We start from the raw sequence: 21701 nt of genomic DNA, 5'->3' as shown, positions 1-21701 counted from the left end.
GGGTATTTATAACAATACCAGCAGTTTGCGTCATTACTCGTTTGAACAATTTCCATGCTGTCAGCCCCTAAAAACCGAATACTGGAAAGCCACCTCGTCTGTAGTTATACAAGACGCATTAAGTATCACTGAATGGAAAACCGCTCTCTCTCAGGCGGTAATAGCAGATGACATGTGATTTGTCTGACGGACCATGAAGGCAGCATCACACCCTAATTTTTTCCCAACATCCGGGACCTTTGGAGCTAGCCAGTGTGTGTGCAAACTGTGTGAGGAGGGCTGTGGAGAGCGCTGGAAAGGCGGACTGATGACAGCTGTCAGTGTGGACAAAAACACTACCAGTGTCTGAAGAGAAGCCGAATGGCTCTCCCCTAAACCTCCTGGAGAAAAGAAACAACACTTTGGCAGTGCCGCGGGTTATTTAAAGGTGTCGCCAAGGTAACGATTTGTTTTAGCGGTAGGAAATATGACGGGAGGATCAGTGCCAGTTTGCCCTGTCTGTCTCTCAGGAGAGTCGAGGGTAGCCCCACTGGCTATCCAAGCTAACTACCAGCTAAACTGGTCAGCTAGCCTTGGCTTCCAGAGTCGAGTCCAGTGTCGTCGGTGCTGTCGGTCATTGCCGTGGAAAGGACATGTCTGGATAGTTTTTATAAAGCCCCAGCTTCAGCGGAAGCGGAGTAAGAACCTAAAAGGGCAACGCTAGCGAACTTTTTAATGAGATTTTTGGGAGAGCGAAATGCTAGGTAGCACTCATAGCTAGCTTATTCATGAGCTGGCTAACATTAGTCAGTGTTAACGTTATTATAAGAAGTTAGCTACGCTAACAGTGCGGTACGTTGGTGTAACTTTAGCTTTAATCTAGCTAAGGTAACGTTAGTTACTATCTCTTTTCCCAAATGGACATGGCACAGGGACAGTAATGTTAACGTTAGCTAAGTTGGTGTGTGGAAAATTGTTCGAGTAAAGGTTTCAGTAAGTTAGCCGAAGTTTGTTCATTGATCTTAGCAACTTACTATCCTCTTGTCAATTGATCAGTGCTTATCCGAATTCATTGATGTGTAGGCCAGCGCTTCTGAGGTGGTAAGGCTGGTAATTTTGAATGTTTGATCCACGGCATTTAGATCATCACGTCTTCAAGGAGTGCTCATGCCTCGCTTAGGTCCTCTGACTCAGCCAGGTTCCAAACTAGGCGTTTTCTCCCCTGTCTTTACCAGCCAGCCACAGCGCTCTTTTGTCTATGTTATCTGTCAACTTTGCCATTGTCTAGATGTCCATCAAATACTAATACTAATATACCAGCTGTTAATCCAAGTCGTATTCATGAACATTCATGGGTGGGATCAATTTCAAATGTCTATTATCTATTATCATTCCCCTCCTGTAGACCTCATTAACTGTCGTGTAGACGAGTGTTATGGTAAAGTGCTGGTTGCAGTGGTCCTACATGTCACATTAAAGCTGGTTCATGTCAGCCACAACTGTTTATCAAAGGGGGGGGGGGGGGGGGTCATGTTAGTGAGATTAGACTATAGGAAACTATTCAGAATGAAATATGGTCTAAACTACAGACAGCCTAATGCATATGCCAGATTTTTTAAACATAGCTTTGTTTACACGTCTGTTAAAATAACTTTATTTTGTTACTGTCCTTTTCCACTAGGTATTTACATACAGCTCTGTGTATTTTCTGGCCTCACACATCATTGGTGGAGCTACAGTTGAGGGAGCAACATGGGGACACAAGGCTCTGGCAGAAAGCGAGCCCCTCTGAAAGATCGGTTCTCAGCAGAGGATGAGGCCTTGAGTAGTATTGCCCGGGAGGTAAGTTCATACTCCATCACATACAACCTGTCTTTTCATCTGGGAGCCAACAGGATTGGATCTGGGCTATATTCTCTGTATTTTCCTCCATTCATATATTGCTTCAATGCTAATGTAATGTATCAATGCTAATAAGGTTTTGTCCAGCGCGGATTCTCTTGTTTGTCTTCATCCAAATAATGCAAAGTAATGCATTATAATAATGAACAGTGCATTCAGACATAAAGATAAAGGGAACATGAGAAGACATTTAAAAAAACGTTATCAGCGCTTATGGCTGACTATGACTATGGCTGAAAGAGAGACCTTTTAAAGTAAAACATATGATATGTTATATTGCCAAAGCCTGGAAACGTTAATGTGTGTGTAGGCTATTTTTAGTTGTATCTATAGTCCATGTATCATTACCTAAACCAAAGACAATGCTTTGATCATCTTCCAAGTGTTATGCTTTTAAATTGTGTTATAAACGTCTAGAAAGTATTTTAAGTAACGGATTGGGGTTCCCTATTATTTATTAAATTGACTCCGACAGAGCTAAAATGAATACATTGGACTTTGTGCCAGACACAGCTGCAAAATATTTGGAGAAATCATTGTTTGTTTTTGAACATGTCCAAGTTTGTTTTTTCTAAAGATTGTAGGAATTATTCAACTATACATGTATCTAACACCAATGGATGAAAAAATTAACTATTCATTACAACAGTGATAAATTGACACCAAAGGAGCAGAAATATATTAAAGTGATTTTATAGATGGAGCAAACGAAAGCTGTTCGATGATAATGAAGTTAACTTATATTGGGAGTATGCTGCAGAGTGCACCCTGGCATATCATTTCTCATGTGTCAGACTTTAGGCTTTCTTGCAATATTCACCCAGGATTTTAGATGTTGAGATAGAAACGTATCTACTACGCAATAAATTACGTTGATTTAAAATGTAGTTGTCAAAGTTGTGTCTGCAAATAGCATTCTGAAGCACATACGTATATGTAGATATTTAAATTCTGCTGGTTAAGTTGTATTTCAGCCCAAGCGAGTGGAGACAGCTGGTTTGGACCACAGAGAGATTGACTTGACTTGTAGTGTTTTCGTTTGTGGGGGGAAAAACACGGGCAGAAGAGAGGAGTTGCCTAGCTTGTAACGACATGCCCTGGGATTATTCCATTTTGTTCCACAGCAGGGCTGCCATTCCTTTCCCTTTTTTTTCCAGAATGAGGTGGCTAACACCCTGAAATGCAAAGATGCTTTTTCAGAGTTTTAATGTCTTTTATGTTTGGTAGGTGAAATAGCCACATTGTCTGCAGATTTTCTGTGAAGACCTCTGCTCAGTTCAGATGAATTCTTGCTTTTAAAAGGTATAAATGTAAAACTGGATAAACCAGCCTTTCAAAGATTTATATTAACCTATTTTAATAATGTTTCATCTGTGCTGTTGAAAGAGTGTGCAGTGCCTCATTCTTGGGCACTAAGCACAAGGCTCCATTTGCTCTCTTTATAGTCTTGCAGGCCAATCATAGAAACATGAGTCATCCGACCCTCCCAGTCAGGCCCTAAATCTGAATCTCTTTGTGGGACAAACCAGAGATTAGATCAACTGTGCTGGGAGTTCAAGGGGTCAGTGTCTTACTTGTTGCACATCACCACCCTCCCAAACAAATCTTCAAGACACTGCAGCTTCTGCCTTGTGTTGTCTGTGCCTGATTAAGAAAAGTTACAGCATGCCTGCCTGTGCTTGGAACGGATCACTGCTGAGAATGAATTTGAGCCTGCACCGTCACCAACCCAGTCTTGAGGCCTATTACATTACTGGGCAGTCAGTCCTTTTGAATACCAGCAGCTTGCTTACGAATCTGACAGTGGCAAAGTGTTAGAATCAGATGATCATCTCATACCCGCGTTGTCCCTCGGATCAGGATCAAAGGGAGCTAGTGGTGCTTGAACAATGCAATCTTTGACTCTCCCCAGTGTACAGAGGGTGTGTGTGTTTATGTGAAAGTTATAGTTCATAGTCCATATTATTTTATTTGTGATATCAACAAGTCGTTATTGCAATGGAAATTGTTTTTCTTTTTCTGTAAACGGTTAGGAAACTGTTTAGGCTGCATAGAAAAAAAGTAGAAATTACAGTGTCTGTCAACACCTGATACACAAGGACTGTCAGATTGATCCAGCTTCATCACATGATAATGTAAGCTTTTTAACCGTTGTAGCATTTTATTGTACATCTTTAAATTTTGTGTTTTCTGTCATTATTGGTACCATAAGTAAGTACCATAAACACCAAGCAGTCAACATTTTGAAGGACTACAGTCCTAAAGTTTTAATGTTGCAAGAGAGACCCAAAGGCTAGTCATTTAGATAACTTAGATTTGTTTCGTGCACCTAGATACTGACTGTGCAGGCATGTTTTTAGTGTTTTGAAGCCATTTTATACTTTGCATACTAACGGTCTTGAGGTTTTGATAATGATGATGATGATGATATTGATGTGAATTGTGTTGGCTTAACTTGACTTTTGTTTAAACTGCCAGGGATTATTGCTAAATATTTATTTTATGTTGAGGGATGTTGAAGTATACCATTTACTATCAGCATTATTATTTTCCAGGAGCCGTTTTGCAGAAACTTAAATCTTTCCTAACTAGGATAACTGTTAGGCTGTCCTAACTTTTACTTGTGTTTGCTAACTCATTTAATCCACATGGTTGCTCTTTTATTGCTTTTTCAAAGTCAACAAAATGTCAACAGGTGGAACTTAATTGATTCTACCGATGCGTTTGATGACAAAACTTGTTAGTAGAAAGGCTGTAGGCGATGTAACGCTAGATAATATCTCATTGTGTAACATAATGTGAAGGTTTGATGTAACAAAAAAAGGATCCTAATGCAAGTCTTTGATAGGAGGAGATCGTTAAATTCTAGAAATACATGAAAAACATGATGACGTTAGCCAGCAGCCTTTATTGTTATTAGCCTTTTTTTTTTAACCATCATTATTAACTTTCCCGAGAAGAGTAGCCTAAGGGTTTCTGCTCGGGTCAGTGAGGGAGCACAGGAGGAGCCACCAGCGGTTTCATCTGCTCTTTGGACATAACAGCTGTAAATGGACTTATTTTCTTTTTGACAGAATCAACGCTCCGCTGGATGCCGGATGTGTCTCCCCAGTTAAGTGTTATGTGGATTTGTATTTCACGACGGAGGTTACAAACACCTTTAAGTCATCTGACTTGAAGTTCAGTGATAGTTGTTTCTGCTCCAGTTTCAGTGTATGTTTCATTAAAAAAACTACCAAAAACCAGCGATTAAAAGCCGTTTAGCTTGGCAAAATGAGAAAAGTGGCATAAAAGTTGATAACCAAAGTTGGATTCAGTATTTAGGATTTCCTAACCTGAGATAAGATAGGATGAAGTAAAATAAGATAGGATTCCTAAAGTAAATTGGGATTTGCTTCTGTAATACCAAATTGAGACACTCTTCCTATTCTGTAATACGGCCCCAGCACTCCAAAACTCCAGAATAGTTATTATCATTTGCAGTGATGTTATTATACGAGAAAAGTAGTAAATGCCTACATTTCGTTGGAACTACTGTAATTAGTGTATTAAGTGGTTTTAATCAAACAATTCAATGTTTGAGTGCTCCAGGTAATCTCATGCTGGATTACTGGACTCTTGCTTATGGCCCAGAGTGCTGGAGGTGTGTTTGATGGTGAACTTCTTCTGCTCAGGTTACCCTTCAAGCCCCATGACATGGCTGTCAGAGAGCTGGCCGGGCTATAGATAGGACAGAGACAGAGAGCTCAGCTGTGCTGCTGTGCAGAGCAGGCCACACTGTCCGACAGCTCAACAGGTGCAGAGCACAGGGCCAGCCGTCTCGCTTGCGTTCTCATTTGCTCTCTCTCCTGATACACTTGCAATTTTACTTCCTTTTTCACCTTGTGCAAAGCATGTTTCATTGTATGACCATAAGTTAGACTCCAAAATCACACACCGGCCGTAAAAATGTCCCACGTGGCGTTTTAACTGTAAGTGGTTTGGTTTTCAAGCAGTTTTGGAAAACAACTCTTGTTTAGTAAACTTATTCACACACAAAAAGAATCATAAATCATTTGATGATATACCTTACATTCATCAATAATGATGCAGTTTAATAAAACTTAATAAAATATATTAAAACATTTTGAAAAAAGCTCATCACAAAGTCTTCAAATTGCTTAACTAAAACTAATGGTCTGACCATCTCGGTGCAGGTCAGTTCCTCCTACTATTTACTCTACCTATGCCTCAGCCCCAAGTCCTTTTCTGTTTTTAAAATGTTTTTGGCAATAACTAGGCTTAACAGCTTCCTTTTGCACAACACCAAATATACAGGTAAAAGAAACCTGAAATGGGTGGTTGTTCAGCATCATTATAAACAGTTTGTTCACTCTAGGCTATTATTGAAACAGGAATAGCCTTTACCCACTGGTCTACTATTCAAGCAATGCAGATAAGAAATTGCAGGAATGCTGACAGACTGTTTGTCTGCAGTGAGATACTGTACACACCACACTATGGACTGTCTTTTATTTAAAGATAAAGGGCTAGGCTCCATGAGGAAGTGTGCCTTTCTTTGTTGGTGGGATGTTCAGTTTCACGGCATGTACAGTATGTAATTGGTATTATGGACCTAATGGAAGGACAGTCTACATAGTCACCTAAATTAGCTCCTTCTGCTGAGGTACTCTGTAAAAGTACCTTCTGACTCAGTTGGGGGCAAATTGCATGATAACTGTTCTCACTTTTCCCCCAGAGGAGAGTTTATTGGGCACAGTTTGGCTTTGACTTAGATTTGTTTGGGCTTCGGAAGGTTGAGATAGTTATTGCCTGTGTTTTTTTACAGACTGAGCAGAACCACGCTATTGTGACTCACTTTGTTTTTTTTTCCTATGATCCTGTGCTCTGTGTGTTTGTGCACTTTTGCCATGTCCCCCATGAGGTATTTAAATCAGCCCTCCTGAAACTGATGGTTAGCACATGTTGTTGATGAGGCATCCCAAACGCTCACTCTGGACAGCACTACAGAGCTGTGACTCATGGACAAAACAGGTCAGCTAGGGCATACTGTACAGTTTGGACTGTTATGCTGGACGGTGTCCATATTACAGCCCAACCAGTAGTGGATTTGTTAGACTGATGTCCATATTAAAGGCCAAGATATGTGGAACAATACACTTACTGTTTCTAAATTACCTCAAATGTATCTTTGGCATTTCTGTACTGCAGTTTATTGTTACTTATGGACCCAAGCATATACCCATACAACTTTACATTGGTCAACTAATTGATCACATGGGCTCTGGTTTGTTTTTGGTGAACTGCATTAATTCCTGTGTGAGGTTACCACTAAGTCTCTAAAACGGTGTGGTCTCTTTTTGAATATTAAGTTGTTTTAAGAAAACATTTAAAAAGAAGTATTAACTATTGCAATAATACATTTTCATCAGGAGACGAGGCATTATAGACGGGACACATCTTATCTTCTGATGCTACATTATATATCTGGGGGAAAAAAGTAGTTCATCATTTTAAATATTTTTATTTGATTTGTTAAATATATCTAAATGATAAACTACTATGTAATTTTTTTTATACCAAGCAGCATTACTATGAAGTCAGCCTTATCATTAAAAGGTTGGTTAATTAATTTAATTAGTGTATCTTTTGCACTGTCTGTTTTGTCTTACAGGAAACTGATGACTAAATTCTACTGTGTGATTGGTTTTTGATTGAAGCTATCCTTGTGTTTATTCCTTGCACTCGTTGGGAGTGTCCTCAAAGAAAGACACCTTTTTATGAGTTTCTATTCATGGCTAACATGTGTGTTCATGTTGTGTGTCACAGGCGGAGGCGAGGCTTGCAGCGAAGAGGGCGGCTCGAGCAGAGGCCAGGGATATTCGAATGAGGGAACTTGAACGGCAGCAGAAAGAGGTATACAACACAAAATAGACCTGACTGGCAAAGATGTACTGAGACCATTATTTGACCCATCAAGCAAACATGGAAATTGGCTCTCCTCTGTTTATTTTTGTGTGTTGTTTTTAAATGATCTCTGGCCAGTTACTACAGAAACTGACTCTGTTTGCAGGCTGCTAATCTGCATCCATAGTCACTGGTACGGAGGAGCTGTTTGGCTCTATGCCTTGAAAGACTTTTTTTATTAATCTGACAGGTCATATACAAAAATACCACTGTCCAAACCAACAAAGAAAAATGACAGTGCTGCATGTCCACAGATGAAACCAAAAGTTCTATTCCTGAAATAAATGTCACCCGGTATTTCACATTTCAGCAGTTTTTAGTGAAGTATGATTGTATGTTTTTCCTGGCACTTCCTCCCCTGTCCAGCTTTCTTACCGCTCATCCAGTGGTAGCAACAGAAAATGGGGTCAGATCCACCAGTGGATGGTAGGCGAGCGCAAGAGAGTGTTGCAGCCTCTCACTTCACTAACACAGCCTGTTGTGTGGGATTGAGCCCCAGTCAACCCTGAACTTTTAGCTACACTTGATTCACAGACTACACTGTACCTCACTGTGGAAGTATGTCTCAGCAGTGTATTTGCTTTGGAGACAGCGTAATCTGTGGCTCTGTGTATTTGTAGAGCGAGTATTGGCCTTTGACATTATTTAGGGTGGGTGAGTCTCCATGAAAGATGGTGGTTTGGACATTTAGCTCTACTCCTCAACCTCCAGCTACTTATAATAATAATAATAATAATAATAATAATGGATGCTTTTGAATGTGACTTTTTTTCAGAATTTTGTTCATTGTGTGCTTTTTAAAAAGAACAGATGACACAAAAATGTGCAAATATAGTATCTGTTCTTGTATATAATTAATCATGCTGCTGTGCTTAAAGAGGATAACATTTGCAAATGTTTATGACATCCGTTTGATTATAAACATGATGACAGAAGTTGTTTTGCATGGTTTGGGCTTTGCATAGCAACTGTTGAGCATTTAAGTGACCTTACTCACCCCTGTGATTGAGCCTCTCGACTTTTACTCTATAATCTTTCCCAACTTTCCTTCCTTACTCCAGGCTGACTCAGAAAAGGCCAGATCCTCTAGTAGTAGTAGATCCAGCAGCCGTCATCGCCGGGTCTGTATCTCCCCCACACACTTCCTCTTTGTCTGCCTGTATTTCCTTTCTTCTTTCTCCTTTAATCCCGCAGTTAATCTCTCATCACCCATGTTCCTCTCTGTCTGCTTTTCTACTGTGACTCCATGTTTCCACATCAACAGGGGCTGGATGATGATGTCATGTCAGTCCGCAGTTATAGGGTGCGTACATAATATATCCCGGCCAGTTTTATTATGTCTGCGCTCTCATGGGGTACACTGATGTGTGAAAGCCATTGTACTTGTTAGGAAAGCATCATTTACATTTGGGTGAAATATTTTTATTTGGTAGGGTTCATTTGGGTCAAAGCATAAAATGCTGTTTCTCCTGATGTTTGCTGTTATCTGTTTTTTATTTGAAGTCAACCTCATCGTCAGCAAAGCATGACTTGGGGAGTCGATCCAATTCCCGTAGAAAAGATGCCCTGGTGCGTTGTGTGTGTGTGCATGTGTGTGAGAGCATAATGTTTATTTGTGGGAGTTTGTCAACTGATTGAATACCTGGATTCTCAGCATATAATCAGAGGTCAGATGTGGCTAACTGTATTGTGCTAAACAGAACTAACTTAGATTTAAAAGGATGTGCTCAGTAGAAACCAGCTGTTTTCAGATTTTAAAATTTCTTGGTGTATCCACTAGGTTTGGGCCGATAGACGATGCTATTAGTTTCTCCTGCATCACTCTTGAATATGTTGCTGTGTTGCTATTCTGATGGACCTTTTTGTACTTTGACAAGACATTTCAGCAGTTAACGGCTTGAATCTGTTGCACTATACAATCAAACAACAGTATGGACCCAGAAACCCAAAGGACATTGCCAATACTTGTTTTCAACAGTATTAAATGGGGAACAGCATTTGTATCCATTGATACAAAAAAGTTTAACTTTAGGCGGATGCTGCATTTTCAACATCATATTTTCTTTACTTAATAACATTACACAACCATCATAATGGGCAGAGTGTCACTGGCAAAAGTTTTTGTTCCTTTGCTGTGTCGTTGGCAAGGTGTGGAAAACTGTTTGGTTTTCTTGATCAGTTGCTGTGTTGGTTGATGTGTTGTTTGCTAACCTACTGTTAGTGAGAAAGTGCAGACCTAACAGCAACCTATCAGCTTCTCAGAAAATTGATCATCTTCTGATCATAATTCTTGTGACTCCTGCTCTCTCTTCAGTCCGATGGCCTCTCCACTAGCTCCACCCTCAAGACTTCCCGCTCCACTGTATGTACCAGTGTGGTTATCTTTTGTTTGTCACTGCCTCTGGGCTTTTCACCTTTTGTCACTTTTTTTCATGTACATTTTTTCTTGGCAAACAGAGTTCTGTGTACAATGATCTGCATGGCCATAAAAAGGCTTCATCCAGCTCTTCGAAGAAGGACCTGCTGGTCAGTGTACTCCTTTAGCGTCTGTGTCTGTGCTGCAGCCTCAAGCATGGAGGCAGTGTAGACTAATCATAGTGGCTTGTGGTGGTGATTTACTGTTCTACACCTTAACCCTTGATAAGATTAACTATTACGCATCACAAATATATTAGCCAGGTGGTGTTGAATGTGTCTGAAATAGATATTAGTCCGACACTTGAGGATAAAATGAGGTTTGTTTGTCGATGTTTGTTTGAGGTCACATTATGTTGCTACCCTTCCAGACTGGACTGTATCATGATCAAAGGAACTACACCAGCCTAATGAAGACCAAAGCACCGCCTCTTCCCTCCACTTCCACCTATCAGCCTCGGGTTGGTCTCTTTGACAGTGCTGTCCAACTTTCAACCCTTTTTACCCACAGGCTAATGTGGTTAAATGACAATTAAACTTAAACCAGAGCCAGTTGAAGCAGTATATTCCTATCTGCATGCACTAGTTTATTGGATATTTATATGCCTAACAAACTTGTTATGTAACTGCAATGTCATAAAAGCATCAAAGCAAATGAGAATCATGGTTTTGTAGGCTGATATGTTCCTTGTAAAACAGCTCTTATGCTCCTTTGAATTTATGTAAATGAGTTGCTTACTGACAAAGGTGGTGTACAATCAGCATTAAAACAGTCGACAGGGACAGTGTCACCTGACCTCGCTTCTCCTCTCAAAACTTTTGGTCCTAAATGTTAGAGTCAGCAAAACATTCATCCTGTTTCCATTTGCTGCAGCTCTTTAGTCTCTCTCCACCTCACATTCCCACTACAGCTTTCCTCTGTCCTCTAAACCCTGATCCCCTCCTCTCTGACAGGCCACCACTTCCTCGTCCTCCACCACTGGCACGGGGCTGTCTCGCAGCTACAGCATGGTTAGTTTTTGTCCACTGAGTGACCATCATCTCGCTGCATGCCTCCTGTTACCTTTAGAAGTAGACCTCCCCCCTCTCTTGAGGCTACATACATGTGATTGGATGCCCAGGGTGGCTGGGACCGCTTATATTTAGCACTTGGACACTCTGGAGCACTTGGCTCTGGCCAGACATTTGTGCTTCAGTGAGATAAGGCAGGAGTTTGTGTGAAGCCAGGGCTTTTGTTATAGAATATTAAAAGGAACGGCCTACGTGATGTTGGAAATACAGAGTGTTTCTGTTTATTGCATGGCCCAGAGAAAGTCATTCTACTCAATCTGTTTAGCTAGTGCGTCAAAGATTTATTCTCCCTGTTTTGCTGAGTCCTGTCATTGTCTCCCACGTGTGCCCTCAGGCCTCGATTTACGATGACACCGGTCTTTATGGCTCAGGGTACAGTTCAAAAGCTGTAAGTCTTCTGAATGTTTTAGCAATTTCACCACCACAGCAGCTTACTGTTGTGCCTGTGGCCTGACGTCTGTTTTCATGTTGATCTGTTGACCCTGTCCTCTCCTCCTCCTCCTCCTCCTCCTCCTCGTCCTATCTGCAGCCCTCTGAATACAGCTGGTACTCCTCTGGAGCCAGCTCCACCCGCAGCAGCCCTGTGGTGAGCACCTTTTAAAACCACTGCCACCCTGCATGATGTCAGCCAACACCAAACACAGATGCCCACAACTAACAAGCTTCCCCTCGCCCCCTCTAAGCATCAGATCTCCCTCCTCCTAGGCACAATGTTGATCACCCTTACCAAACTGGCTACAGCTTGCACAGGGAACGACGTCATTTACTGACGTTAAAGTGTGTGAATAAAGAATTTCTTCTGAAGCACTGTGCAGGCTAAGATGTTGTAGTAAGTTTGTCTAATCTGACTCGGTTCCAGTTGGTGCATTTGTCAAAAATATCCTAATTGCATGGATGAATTGAATGAACTGAATTGACAGTCTTTGGAGTAATCCAATAATCTGTCTAATACAGACACTGCTACTGGTTGTTTACGGATTGCTGTATGAACAAGAAGTGTGTGTGTGTGTGTGTGTGTGTGTGTCAGTCAGAGAAAACCATGGGCATGCGGCCATCCTACGTTACTTTGGCTCCTCATCATGTGCGTGTGTTTGTATGTGTGCGTTTTTTCAGTCTTCCTCAGATGATGACACTGTCAGCAGCGTGTCCCAGGAGCGCTTCAGCAGAGGCCGCAGGGACAGTGTGGTGAGCTGCAGGGACTGGGGCTGTACAACATCTAGACTGATGCCGTTCTGTCACATTGGCTGATCTAATAATCAAAGATTTTTCAAATTTTATTAATTTATTGTATTGTACTGCATACATTTCAGCTTAATACCTATCAGAAATTATGAATGCCTTGAACATGAAGAGTGATCTCCTCTGGCTGTATACGTCATTGTTTCCTTCTGTCCTTTTTCCCTCTGATGATTTTTTTTGGCCTTTATTATTCTTTATTTCTCTGCCTCTGTCTCTATCCTTGTCATTGTGTGTGTATGTGTGTGTGTGTGTGTGTGTGTGTGTGTGTGTGTGTGTGTTGCGAGCAGTCGTCTGACTTCTCGGACATTAGCGAGTCGGCTGCTGATTATTTCAGCCGCTCCAACCGAAGAGGCAGTATTGTGTCTGACCTTGATGATTTGAGCATTCCAGATCTGGACGCTGTAAGTGGATAAGCTAAGTTCACAACAGTGGGCTTGGAAGTGCAGTGCAACACCACTGATGAATTAATTATTTTATAACTGATGCATGAATAAAATTAACATTTGGTTTTCAAAACTCCCCACAGTCTGTTTTGTACTGACAGCTTTATAAATGAGAGAGATTTAGCTGCAGAGTGCAGCGGCATGGACTTCAGATGTCTTCTATAATGGAGTGGTGTGATTCACTTAGTGTTTCATTTGCTTGTTTGAATGTCGAACTCTATATCATCTGTGAACATGCAGCACTTATCCCAGACTCATATTAACTCCTGGACTAACTCCCTGATTTACAGATGAGGAAACGGCTCCAAGCATGACACAGGAAGCATGTTTTCAAAATAGTATGCATCTCATTTTATAATATTTCTTCTCTCTCTTTCAGCTGGATGAAAAGTGTGACAAGCAGTATTCAGATTTTAGTCGGGTGAGTGCACCATTGTTCAGCATATGACTTTATTCATTCAAAATCTTCTGTGGTGCCTGTGTTTGGAAAATCAGTAGCTACATATAGGGACCACTGAAGCAGATTTTCTCAAGAATATAACTACACACCAGGGCTGTGTGGAGACCACAGTAATGCTAGACAAGTTTCTATTTTGTAGTCGAGCAAATTTATTTCTTGTTCAAACCTTGTGTTCACTGCAACATATTCACTCTTTTAATCACATAGTGAGTAAGAAAATGGAAATATGATGAATGAACAGTAATGCGTATAATACATTGTTTTCTATGCCATAGTAGGCAGCTGCCATGTAACCACAACACATCAGCCAAGAAACATTATGTGGATTTTATGCATACATGCTTTGGAGATTGTGAGCCAGGAGGATTAGAACTGGGCAGGATCTGTGCAGAGAGACAGAAAGGCGCACAGATGCAAAAGATTACAAGACACTGGATATCTCCAGATATTATAAATATATTTAATTGTCATCAGCACTATGTGATATGTAAATAAAGCACTAATGGGCTGATTTACTAACATCTCATAGAAAGAGTACTAAATTGCGTGTGCATTCTAAAATATTGCACATGCACCTGTTATGGGTGATTTACTAAGAATTGTTGCGTAGATGACTACAGGTGCAAACACAATGGAGGTGGCCGTATTTAAATGAGAATTTTGCGAGTTTTAATGGGTTCCACCATGGAGAGTTGGGAGGGAAAACAGCCACTGCGTAAAAACCTTGGTTTGTTTCGTTCAGTGCGTTAGTATGTGGAAATCGTATGTACCTGCCCATCCTTACTTGGAACAGCACTCCAGTATGCTGCAATGACCCAGATGTGAGGAAATGCCAGCAGATCGTGCTTCATCCAGCCAGAGGGAACAATCACCGACTGTCTGCAGCGTGCAGCGAATCACTCTGTGATCTCCTGTCCCTGGTTCTGTATGCCCCAACGCCCCATTCCCTCTCCGATACCTACAATGGGTTATGTCACTATTACGACCGGCGCGCTGTGAACAGTTGGTGATCGTTCCCTCTGGCTGGATGAATGTTACGCATGATCCATGCACTACTGCAGCTGGGGGCTCTCTGCAGCGCCACGCAACTGTCTAAATTCTTCCATCTCACGGAGAAAACAAGTCAGGTCGAAACCAAATTTGTTTTATTGCCATGAATGTTAATGCAACAGTATTGCTAAAGGAATATACAAAAAAAAAAAATTCAGTTCATATAGTTCATCGAAGATATAAAATAATTGTATTTCAATACATTGGACATAGAATAATATTATCTAATATTGTTCATTTCTCTACGTTTTCTTTCATTATGGTTTTGTCTCCTCCTCACAACAATAACAGCAGCCATCTCTGCGCAACACTTGGAGGTTTGCACCTGCCTTTCAAACGTATTAAATACAGATGCTGTTGCACTCACATGAAATTGCGTTTAGGCTTGGTAGATCACGTGTAGTAAATAAATGTTTTTGCATGTTACCCTCCCATTACTTCACACAATAAAATTGAAACGCCCCAAATTGCATAATTATTAAGGCAAAAGTACTAAATGAACAACAGGTGCTATCTTGCACTTTTGAAAGACGTCATTCTGCGTGCACACCGTTAGTAGATCAGCTTACGTGTGAATTTGCTGGTGATATCAAGTGTGCACACATTTTTACTCATGCAAACCTTTAGTAAAACAGGCCCTAACATTGCACGGTGTAAAACATAATGTCACATGATGCTGTTAAAAAGAACATGTCAGAGTTGTGTTGCATTGTGCTGTGTTTTTCTGACTGGAGTTCTGTTGCACTTTGTGTTGTCAGCCCTCGTCCCGCTGTGCCACCCCAGGCCTCTCAGCAGCCACATTGGCATCGCTGGGTGGCACCTCGTCACGACGGGGCAGTGCAGACACAAGTAGCGCCTATGACCCCGACACCAGCCTGAGTGAACTTAGGGTAAGGTCTACTATACACGCAGTGTCACCTTTCTACACTGTACATCTGACTGAATAAACGGATGAACAATGCTACCATATGACACATTATTATAATTGAAATGCAAATCCACATGTTTTCTGTCTGAGCAGTTTATGTATACACCTGTTCCTTTTGCATATAAAGCTCCCAGAGCGTTTCCTCTGTTGTGCCCTACCTGCTGTTCTAAGTGTCTGCTTTTTTTCTTGATGTATGCACGGGAGGACTGGGTGCGACATGTGTCCTGTGAGGCTGTTCCTTGTATCTGGGTGAACTGGTCGTGTGTATGCCAGCTGGACTGGTTTTTAAGATGGCAGTGCGGGTGCTTTTGTATGTGTCCTTGATGCTCCCCACCCTCTCTGATGCCCCAGTTCACCCCAACCATTCCTTCCATCTGCTCTACAGGATATCTATGAACTAAAGGACCAGATTCAGGATGTAGAAGGGCGGTACATGCAGGGGCTTAAAGAGCTGAAGGTAGAGGGGCTTGAGCTCACAGCATGCCTTCTCTTGTTCTCTGGGAGCAGTATGGCGTCACTAACCCTCCTGCCTCCTCACATATACCCCCCTGTACCCCCTCCTGTAGCTCCTAACACCACAGCGGCGTCTTTGTGTGCTCCCAGTCTGAATTGCATAATGATCCTTCTTTTGCATGATCTTCCCTCACTTTCTGTTTTGATCCAACTCACTGGTTGTGGCTTGAAATGATGACACTCCCAACTCAAGTTCTAAGTTAGTAAGAAGAAGAGTAAAAATGCTCCACCTGCTGACAGACAACAGTCATGCTTTCGATTTTAAGGCTCTTCTTCTTCTACACAGGCTTTCATTGCTAGTGTTTGATGGCCTTATGGCTGACTGACTTCTGCAGATTCATGTCCTCCTTGAAAAGGACACTGTGTGTTTTTTTATTGATAAGAGCAGTTTACTAACCAACCTGACTTCTTCTTGGTAGAGTTTGATACAGCTGATGCTCTTTAGCTAGATTACTTTTCAATATCTTGTTTCCTGGCCCACTTGCGGTTCTCTCTTTCAGATCCTCTTTTCACACCATTGCCTCACTCCTGGAAGTGATTCATCACATTATAATTATTGTGTGATCAGTATCACCACTTGCACGTCACATGTTGGTCCCAAATGACCTGTTTAAAATAAAATAATAACACAAAAAGTAGTGCAGAATTATACCTTTTAATTAAGAAAACACAAGTGGAGTGTGTTTGGCCAACGGGTGTTAAATGTGTTACACAAACCAAATAGTTTTTATACCTGGTGCATGTACACCTGGTACTTCAAATCAGTTTACTCTGTTTATTAACATGCTCCAACCGCTATCAGGAGTCACTTGCAGAGGTGGAGGAGAAGTATAAGAAAGCCATGGTATCGAACGCACAGCTGGACAACGACAAAGGCAACCTCATCTATCAAGTGGACACACTAAAGGACGTCATAGAGGAGATGGAGGAACAAATGGCTGAGATGAAGAGGGAGCTGGAAGAAAAGTCAAAGGTGAAATATCAGTAATCGGTCAAATAAAGGTCATCATGTTAAATCACCTGTCGGAAATTTGTTACACGAGGGTCAAGTTACTAAATATTTATATGGAAGGTTTGTGGCTGAAATGTTGTGTCTATGGTTTCAGGAACTAGAAAGACAAAAGCACACATGTACAGTCCTGCAGCATAAACAAGAAGAACTGAAAGAGGGAATCCGCCAGAGAGATGAACTTATAGAGGTAAGGCACTGGAAAAACAACCTGTTTCTGCCAGCTTTACCACATCAGACCACTTTTCTGTCAACACCTTGAATGGTGTTAGGAGCTCTGTGCAGCCTGCAGAGGAGGCTCTGTTCTGCAGGAACTTGATAAGGATTGATTGGCACTGGCCTGCCTATGGGTCCTCTCCCAGTCTGTTTCTCTGTCCCTTCTGACATTTAGCTCTGTTTTGTTGTCCTATCTGACTCAATCATTCCTTTCTCAGTATTATCTCCTCAAATTAGTCTTTCATGCTCCGTTTCACCTGTTTCTATCTCATTTTTGTGGCGGTATGTATTTGTGTGCATTTTCACTTCTTTTGTCTTTGTTCCTTTCAATTTTTCCTTTTCTGTTCTTACCCTGTACTGTGTCATCTTGTTACTGCCCAACACCGCTCCAGGAGAGCCAGCGAATGCAGACTAAGTTAGATGCCCTCACCAGAGAGGTGTTTGACCTGCAGGAAACGATAAACTGGAAGGACAAAAAAATTGGGGTAGGAGGTCTCATGCGAGTGCTCTGACCGAACATGAGAGGCAATAGATGTTTGTACTTTTCAGTCTTTAGAGATAGTTTCCACAGTCCACCTCTTTGCCTCTCATGCTGTCTCTGCATGATGGAGACCCTCGGGCATTTGAACATACTTGAAACTATCCACATTCACAGTTTGGATTATTGCATGTCGAAATAACAGGGTTTTCAGTTTGGATCAGGTAAACCCAGCTAACAATGCAAACACACTGGCTGGTGTTAAATTCTGCAGTGAACAGCCTGTGAAATAAAAACATTTTGTTTAGGATTGTCATGTAAACATAAGGAGAGATGTTATCCATATATTATATTCTAGCATGACATGCATGGTTCCACCTGTGGATCAGTTAGTATGTTATGTCATGAAGTGAGACTTGTAATGATGGAAGCATCACGCTTGTATGTAGTTTAAGTCAAAAAGATCTGCCGTCCATATAGACTCTGTATGATCAGTCCCTGTGCTCTACCACACATCTGAACCTTTCCCAATCCTCTGTGAGCATGTAGCCTCGTGTCATCTGTTTGTTTCTCTGTGCTTGTTGTTGGCTTGATGTGTGCACACAGTGTGTTTTTGTGCATGGAAGATGTATGTCCACAGTCTATCCAACTTCTCCTCTGCCTCCTCTCCACTCTCTTGTCTTTTCTCCTGTGTGTGGCCAGGCCCTAGAGAGGCAGAAAGAGTACTTTGATTGCATTAGGAATGAGAGGGATGAGCTCAGAGATGAGCTCGCTGACATCAAGGGGAAGGCCAAAGCAGGAGAGGTAGGTCTTCCCAAAAGAAAAGCCAAGGTTAGAGGAATGAGTTGCTGGCCCAAAACTACTTTTCATACTTTTTGTTTTGGTTGGAACTAACCGGTTAATGCTGTCAAACCCGTGCATAGTATTTCTCACTCCTGCCTCTTTGTTTTTCTTTCCATTTTATTTTCTTGTCAGCTTTTTCACTACTTTCTGGTTTTGCATTACCCATTTGGTATATGTAATTCTGTATTTGACCATGATTACAGTGTCCTATATCAAATACTGGAGGATTTGTTCTTTAAAGAGGGTATGCACGTAAAGTTGCTGTACATAGATAGTTACTACTTAAACTTCCCACAGTGGCAAACACACAACAGTCAGCATCTGCTATTGTGTATTCACAGGAAGTGTTGTGCAAATGACTGTACAACAGATTCAGAAAGAATTTAAGTTTTTATAGACTGCCAAAGGCTAAAGTAAGAATTGTGAAGTAAAGCAGAACATAGCTTTCTGATAATGAGACTCGTAATATAATGAATGCATTTTTACAAGCCTGTCCAAAGTACCTATTATTTTTTTTCAGGCAAATGCTTATACATCCTGCTTTAAAATAGGACATGGGGTTTTTAGGTTGTGCTCTCAGGCTTTAATTAATGCAGTATTAGGTCGCCAGTGTTAAGCTGCATAGCGCATATATACATGTGTGTCAGGAACCTTTATTTTTGGTTGCGTTTCAATACATTTGTTGTGGCTGATCCGGATATGATAACTGATATAGATATACTGAATGAATAGAAATCTTACAAGTGGAGCATGGATTGGCTACAAAAAGCATTAGAATAACTTTACATACTGTTGGACTAATGAACGGTTCTTTGAAGCCCTTGGACTCCACTGGTTACAATAAACAGTCCTGTGGCATCATTGAGCCTCTATCCTCCTCCCTCTGCTGCTGATGTGAAGACACTCACTGCAGGCCGAGGGGAGGCTGGTTGATCTCAGTCTCAAAGTCGACAGGTGGATCGATACATTTCAATATCCACAGAAACCTGACTGTTCAGTATATCGTTCGGATCATTGTCATTTACAGTGGCCTTTACTTTTTCAAGATCTCTGTTTTCATTTTGCTATCGAAGCGCTATCCATTCTTATAGTGGTCAACTGTTGGTTCATTTAGTCACTAAATGGCGATACCCTAATTTTGTGAAGTTTTTTTCAGAGTGGAGCTACTAATGTTTGTTCTCTCAACACAGAAACATGGGCTGGTCATTATCCCAGACGGCACACCAAATGGAGACGTCAACCATGAGCCTCAGTCCTCAGGGATCACTGTGGTCTCCCAGGAGGCCGCCCAGGTGCTAGAGTCTGCAGGAGAGGGCCCGCTGGGTGAGTTTGGGATATTATTTGTGTCCACAGAGACCTGAAAATATTGCCCTCCTGCAATTGTAACACACAAAGTTCCCCTGCATGTCTTGATAAATTGCATCAGTTTAATGTATTTTCCTTCTGTGTTGTAGATGTGAGGCTACGGAAATTGGCAGAGGAGAAAGATGAACTGTTGGCTCAGATCAGGAAGCTGAAGAATCAGCTGGAGGAGGAGAGACAGAAACACTCAAAGATGGACAGTGCATTCACAGACGGGGAGAAGATGGAGAACGGCACAGACCTAAACATTATTGAGATGCAGAGTAAGTTGTCCTTGTAGTTATGTACCGGCACACACAATTTTATTTGAATTTATAAACTCACTGGTTTCTGTTTTTCTCCGTAGGAGATGCCAACAGACAGATTAGTGAATACAAATTCAAGCTTTCTAAGGCAGAACAGGAAATGGGTACAATGGAACAAAATGTAAGTTAGAAAGAAATGGTATATAATAGTATAATAGTTCAAAGTAAATTACCTAAACATGATACACAGAAATGAAGAAGTTTTAGAGCTCTAACTCACCAAATTGTTCTCTTTTGTATCTGTTTTCCAGATTACCAGACTTGAAGGGCAAGTGTCCAGGTACAAGGCATCAGCAGACAACTCAGAGAAAGTAGAAGACGAACTTAAAGCAGAAAAACGGAAACTTCAAAGAGAGGTAAAGACACACACAGGCTTGCATTTTATAATATAAAATACCAAAAGGCTGAATGTATCTTCTCCCCTCTGTTCCCCTACAGCTGCGCACAGCTCTAGATAAGATAGAGGAGATGGAGATGACCAACAACCACCTAGTAAAGCGCCTTGAGAAGATGAAGGCCAACAGGAACGCCCTTCTGTCACAGCAGTGAGGCAGGGCAGCATCACCACAGAAGCCCTTAAACTCGCACCTCAAACCTCTGACTGCCATACTGCGTCTGGAGCACATTTCCATTTTAGCTGTAACACTTTAAGATTTGTAGCTAACCAAAAAAGCGTGTAGCACAGGCAAAAAAACTGAACTGTGTTTTTTTTTTAAACCGGAAGCATTGCTTTTGTCTGGCAAGTGTTTGTTTTTGCTTTTTTGGGAGGAACAACTCAGAAACTTAACTAATAAAACTACAAAGTTGCTGGGAGATACATCTGAGGAAATTTCTCTAGTCACTACTTCATTTTTTTTCAGAGCTTTGTACTACATCATGTTATCCATGAGATTTTTTTCTCTCTCTGGCCTGGGTGCTTGGCTGTACCTTGTTTTTTTGTTTTTTGATAAGTTGCATGAGTATAATGTTGCTTTTCACCCCTCACGGCTGCTCCGGCCCTGCACCTTCCCAGCTTCCCCTCACACAGTGAAGTGCCTTTTCACACTAGGAGACTGGGGGTGTGCACTGCTCAATGAAACAATAATCGTTTTAACAGGTACAGAATGATATTTAAAATGGTGCAGTCATTATTTGAAAATATGTTGAACCAACTATGTCTGCTGCGGTTCCATTGAAATTTTTCAAATATTTAAAAGATTTCTTGAAAATAAATGTGTAATTTACAGAACCAGGTATACAATCTGAATATTTTGTGCTTTTTCATGATGCAGTTTTGCAAATTCCTACTTCTTTCGAATCATCAAAATGTGAGGTGTGGATATGGAGTTACTGTGACTGGAATAAAGATTCCTTCACTCACTGAATTTCCCCTGTTTATACAGGTGGTGTAAATTTGTAGTGGTCCGAACGCTAGTTGGAAACCGTAGTGGTGGTGTTAATTTCCTTCTCACTGAGCTCTGAACTCCACACATACCTGTAATAAAATTCAAGCCCTTCTGCTTGCACATTTTGCATACGGTA

The 21701-nt window shown here is 41.3% G+C and overlaps 1 protein-coding gene across 13 annotated transcripts; it reads left to right on the top strand.

The window, feature by feature from the left end:
• Positions 1-245: 245 nt before the first annotated feature.
• On the top strand, positions 246-21415 carry lrrfip2 (leucine rich repeat (in FLII) interacting protein 2). Of its 13 annotated transcripts, none has more exons than XM_038737834.1 (27): positions 246-438; positions 1661-1821; positions 7711-7797; positions 8215-8274; positions 8910-8969; positions 9113-9151; positions 9352-9417; positions 10163-10210; positions 10306-10374; positions 10635-10724; positions 11218-11274; positions 11669-11722; positions 11864-11920; positions 12448-12519; positions 12861-12974; positions 13396-13437; positions 15285-15416; positions 15840-15911; positions 16770-16940; positions 17074-17166; positions 17585-17677; positions 18373-18474; positions 19704-19836; positions 19968-20138; positions 20222-20301; positions 20432-20536; positions 20619-21415. In XM_038737834.1, exons 2-27 carry the CDS (start codon positions 1732-1734, stop codon positions 20727-20729), a joined length of 2268 nt encoding a protein of 755 aa, XP_038593762.1. In that variant the 5' UTR covers positions 246-438; positions 1661-1731; the 3' UTR covers positions 20730-21415. The 13 variants fall into 13 exon arrangements, with proteins under 13 accessions (XP_038593762.1, XP_038593764.1, XP_038593765.1 ...); XM_038737835.1 differs by lacking the exon at positions 246-438 and adding an exon at positions 546-677; XM_038737836.1 differs by lacking the exon at positions 8215-8274.
• The last annotated feature ends 286 nt before the right edge of the window (positions 21416-21701 follow it).

Source organism: Micropterus salmoides, unplaced genomic scaffold (genome assembly GCF_014851395.1).
Source record: "Micropterus salmoides isolate LMB-PRFRI ecotype aquatic unplaced genomic scaffold, ASM1485139v1 Ms_hic_scaffold_22, whole genome shotgun sequence".
Taxonomy (NCBI): domain Eukaryota; kingdom Metazoa; phylum Chordata; class Actinopteri; order Centrarchiformes; family Centrarchidae; genus Micropterus; species Micropterus salmoides.
Note: the sequence above shows the minus strand (reverse complement) of the source record. Positions and strands in the feature narration are given on the sequence as shown.

Excerpts from the sequence above, each read along its gene's own strand:
- lrrfip2 (XM_038737834.1), top strand. The coding sequence starts at position 1,732 with ATGGGGACACAAGGCTCTGGCAGAAAGCGAGCCCCTCTGAAAGATCGG. Across the intron at positions 1,822-7,710 it reads TGAGTAGTATTGCCCGGGAG|GCGGAGGCGAGGCTTGCAGC; the intron begins GTAAGTTCATAC and ends TGTGTGTCACAG. Across the intron at positions 20,139-20,221 it reads AAACATTATTGAGATGCAGA|GAGATGCCAACAGACAGATT; the intron begins GTAAGTTGTCCT and ends TTTTCTCCGTAG.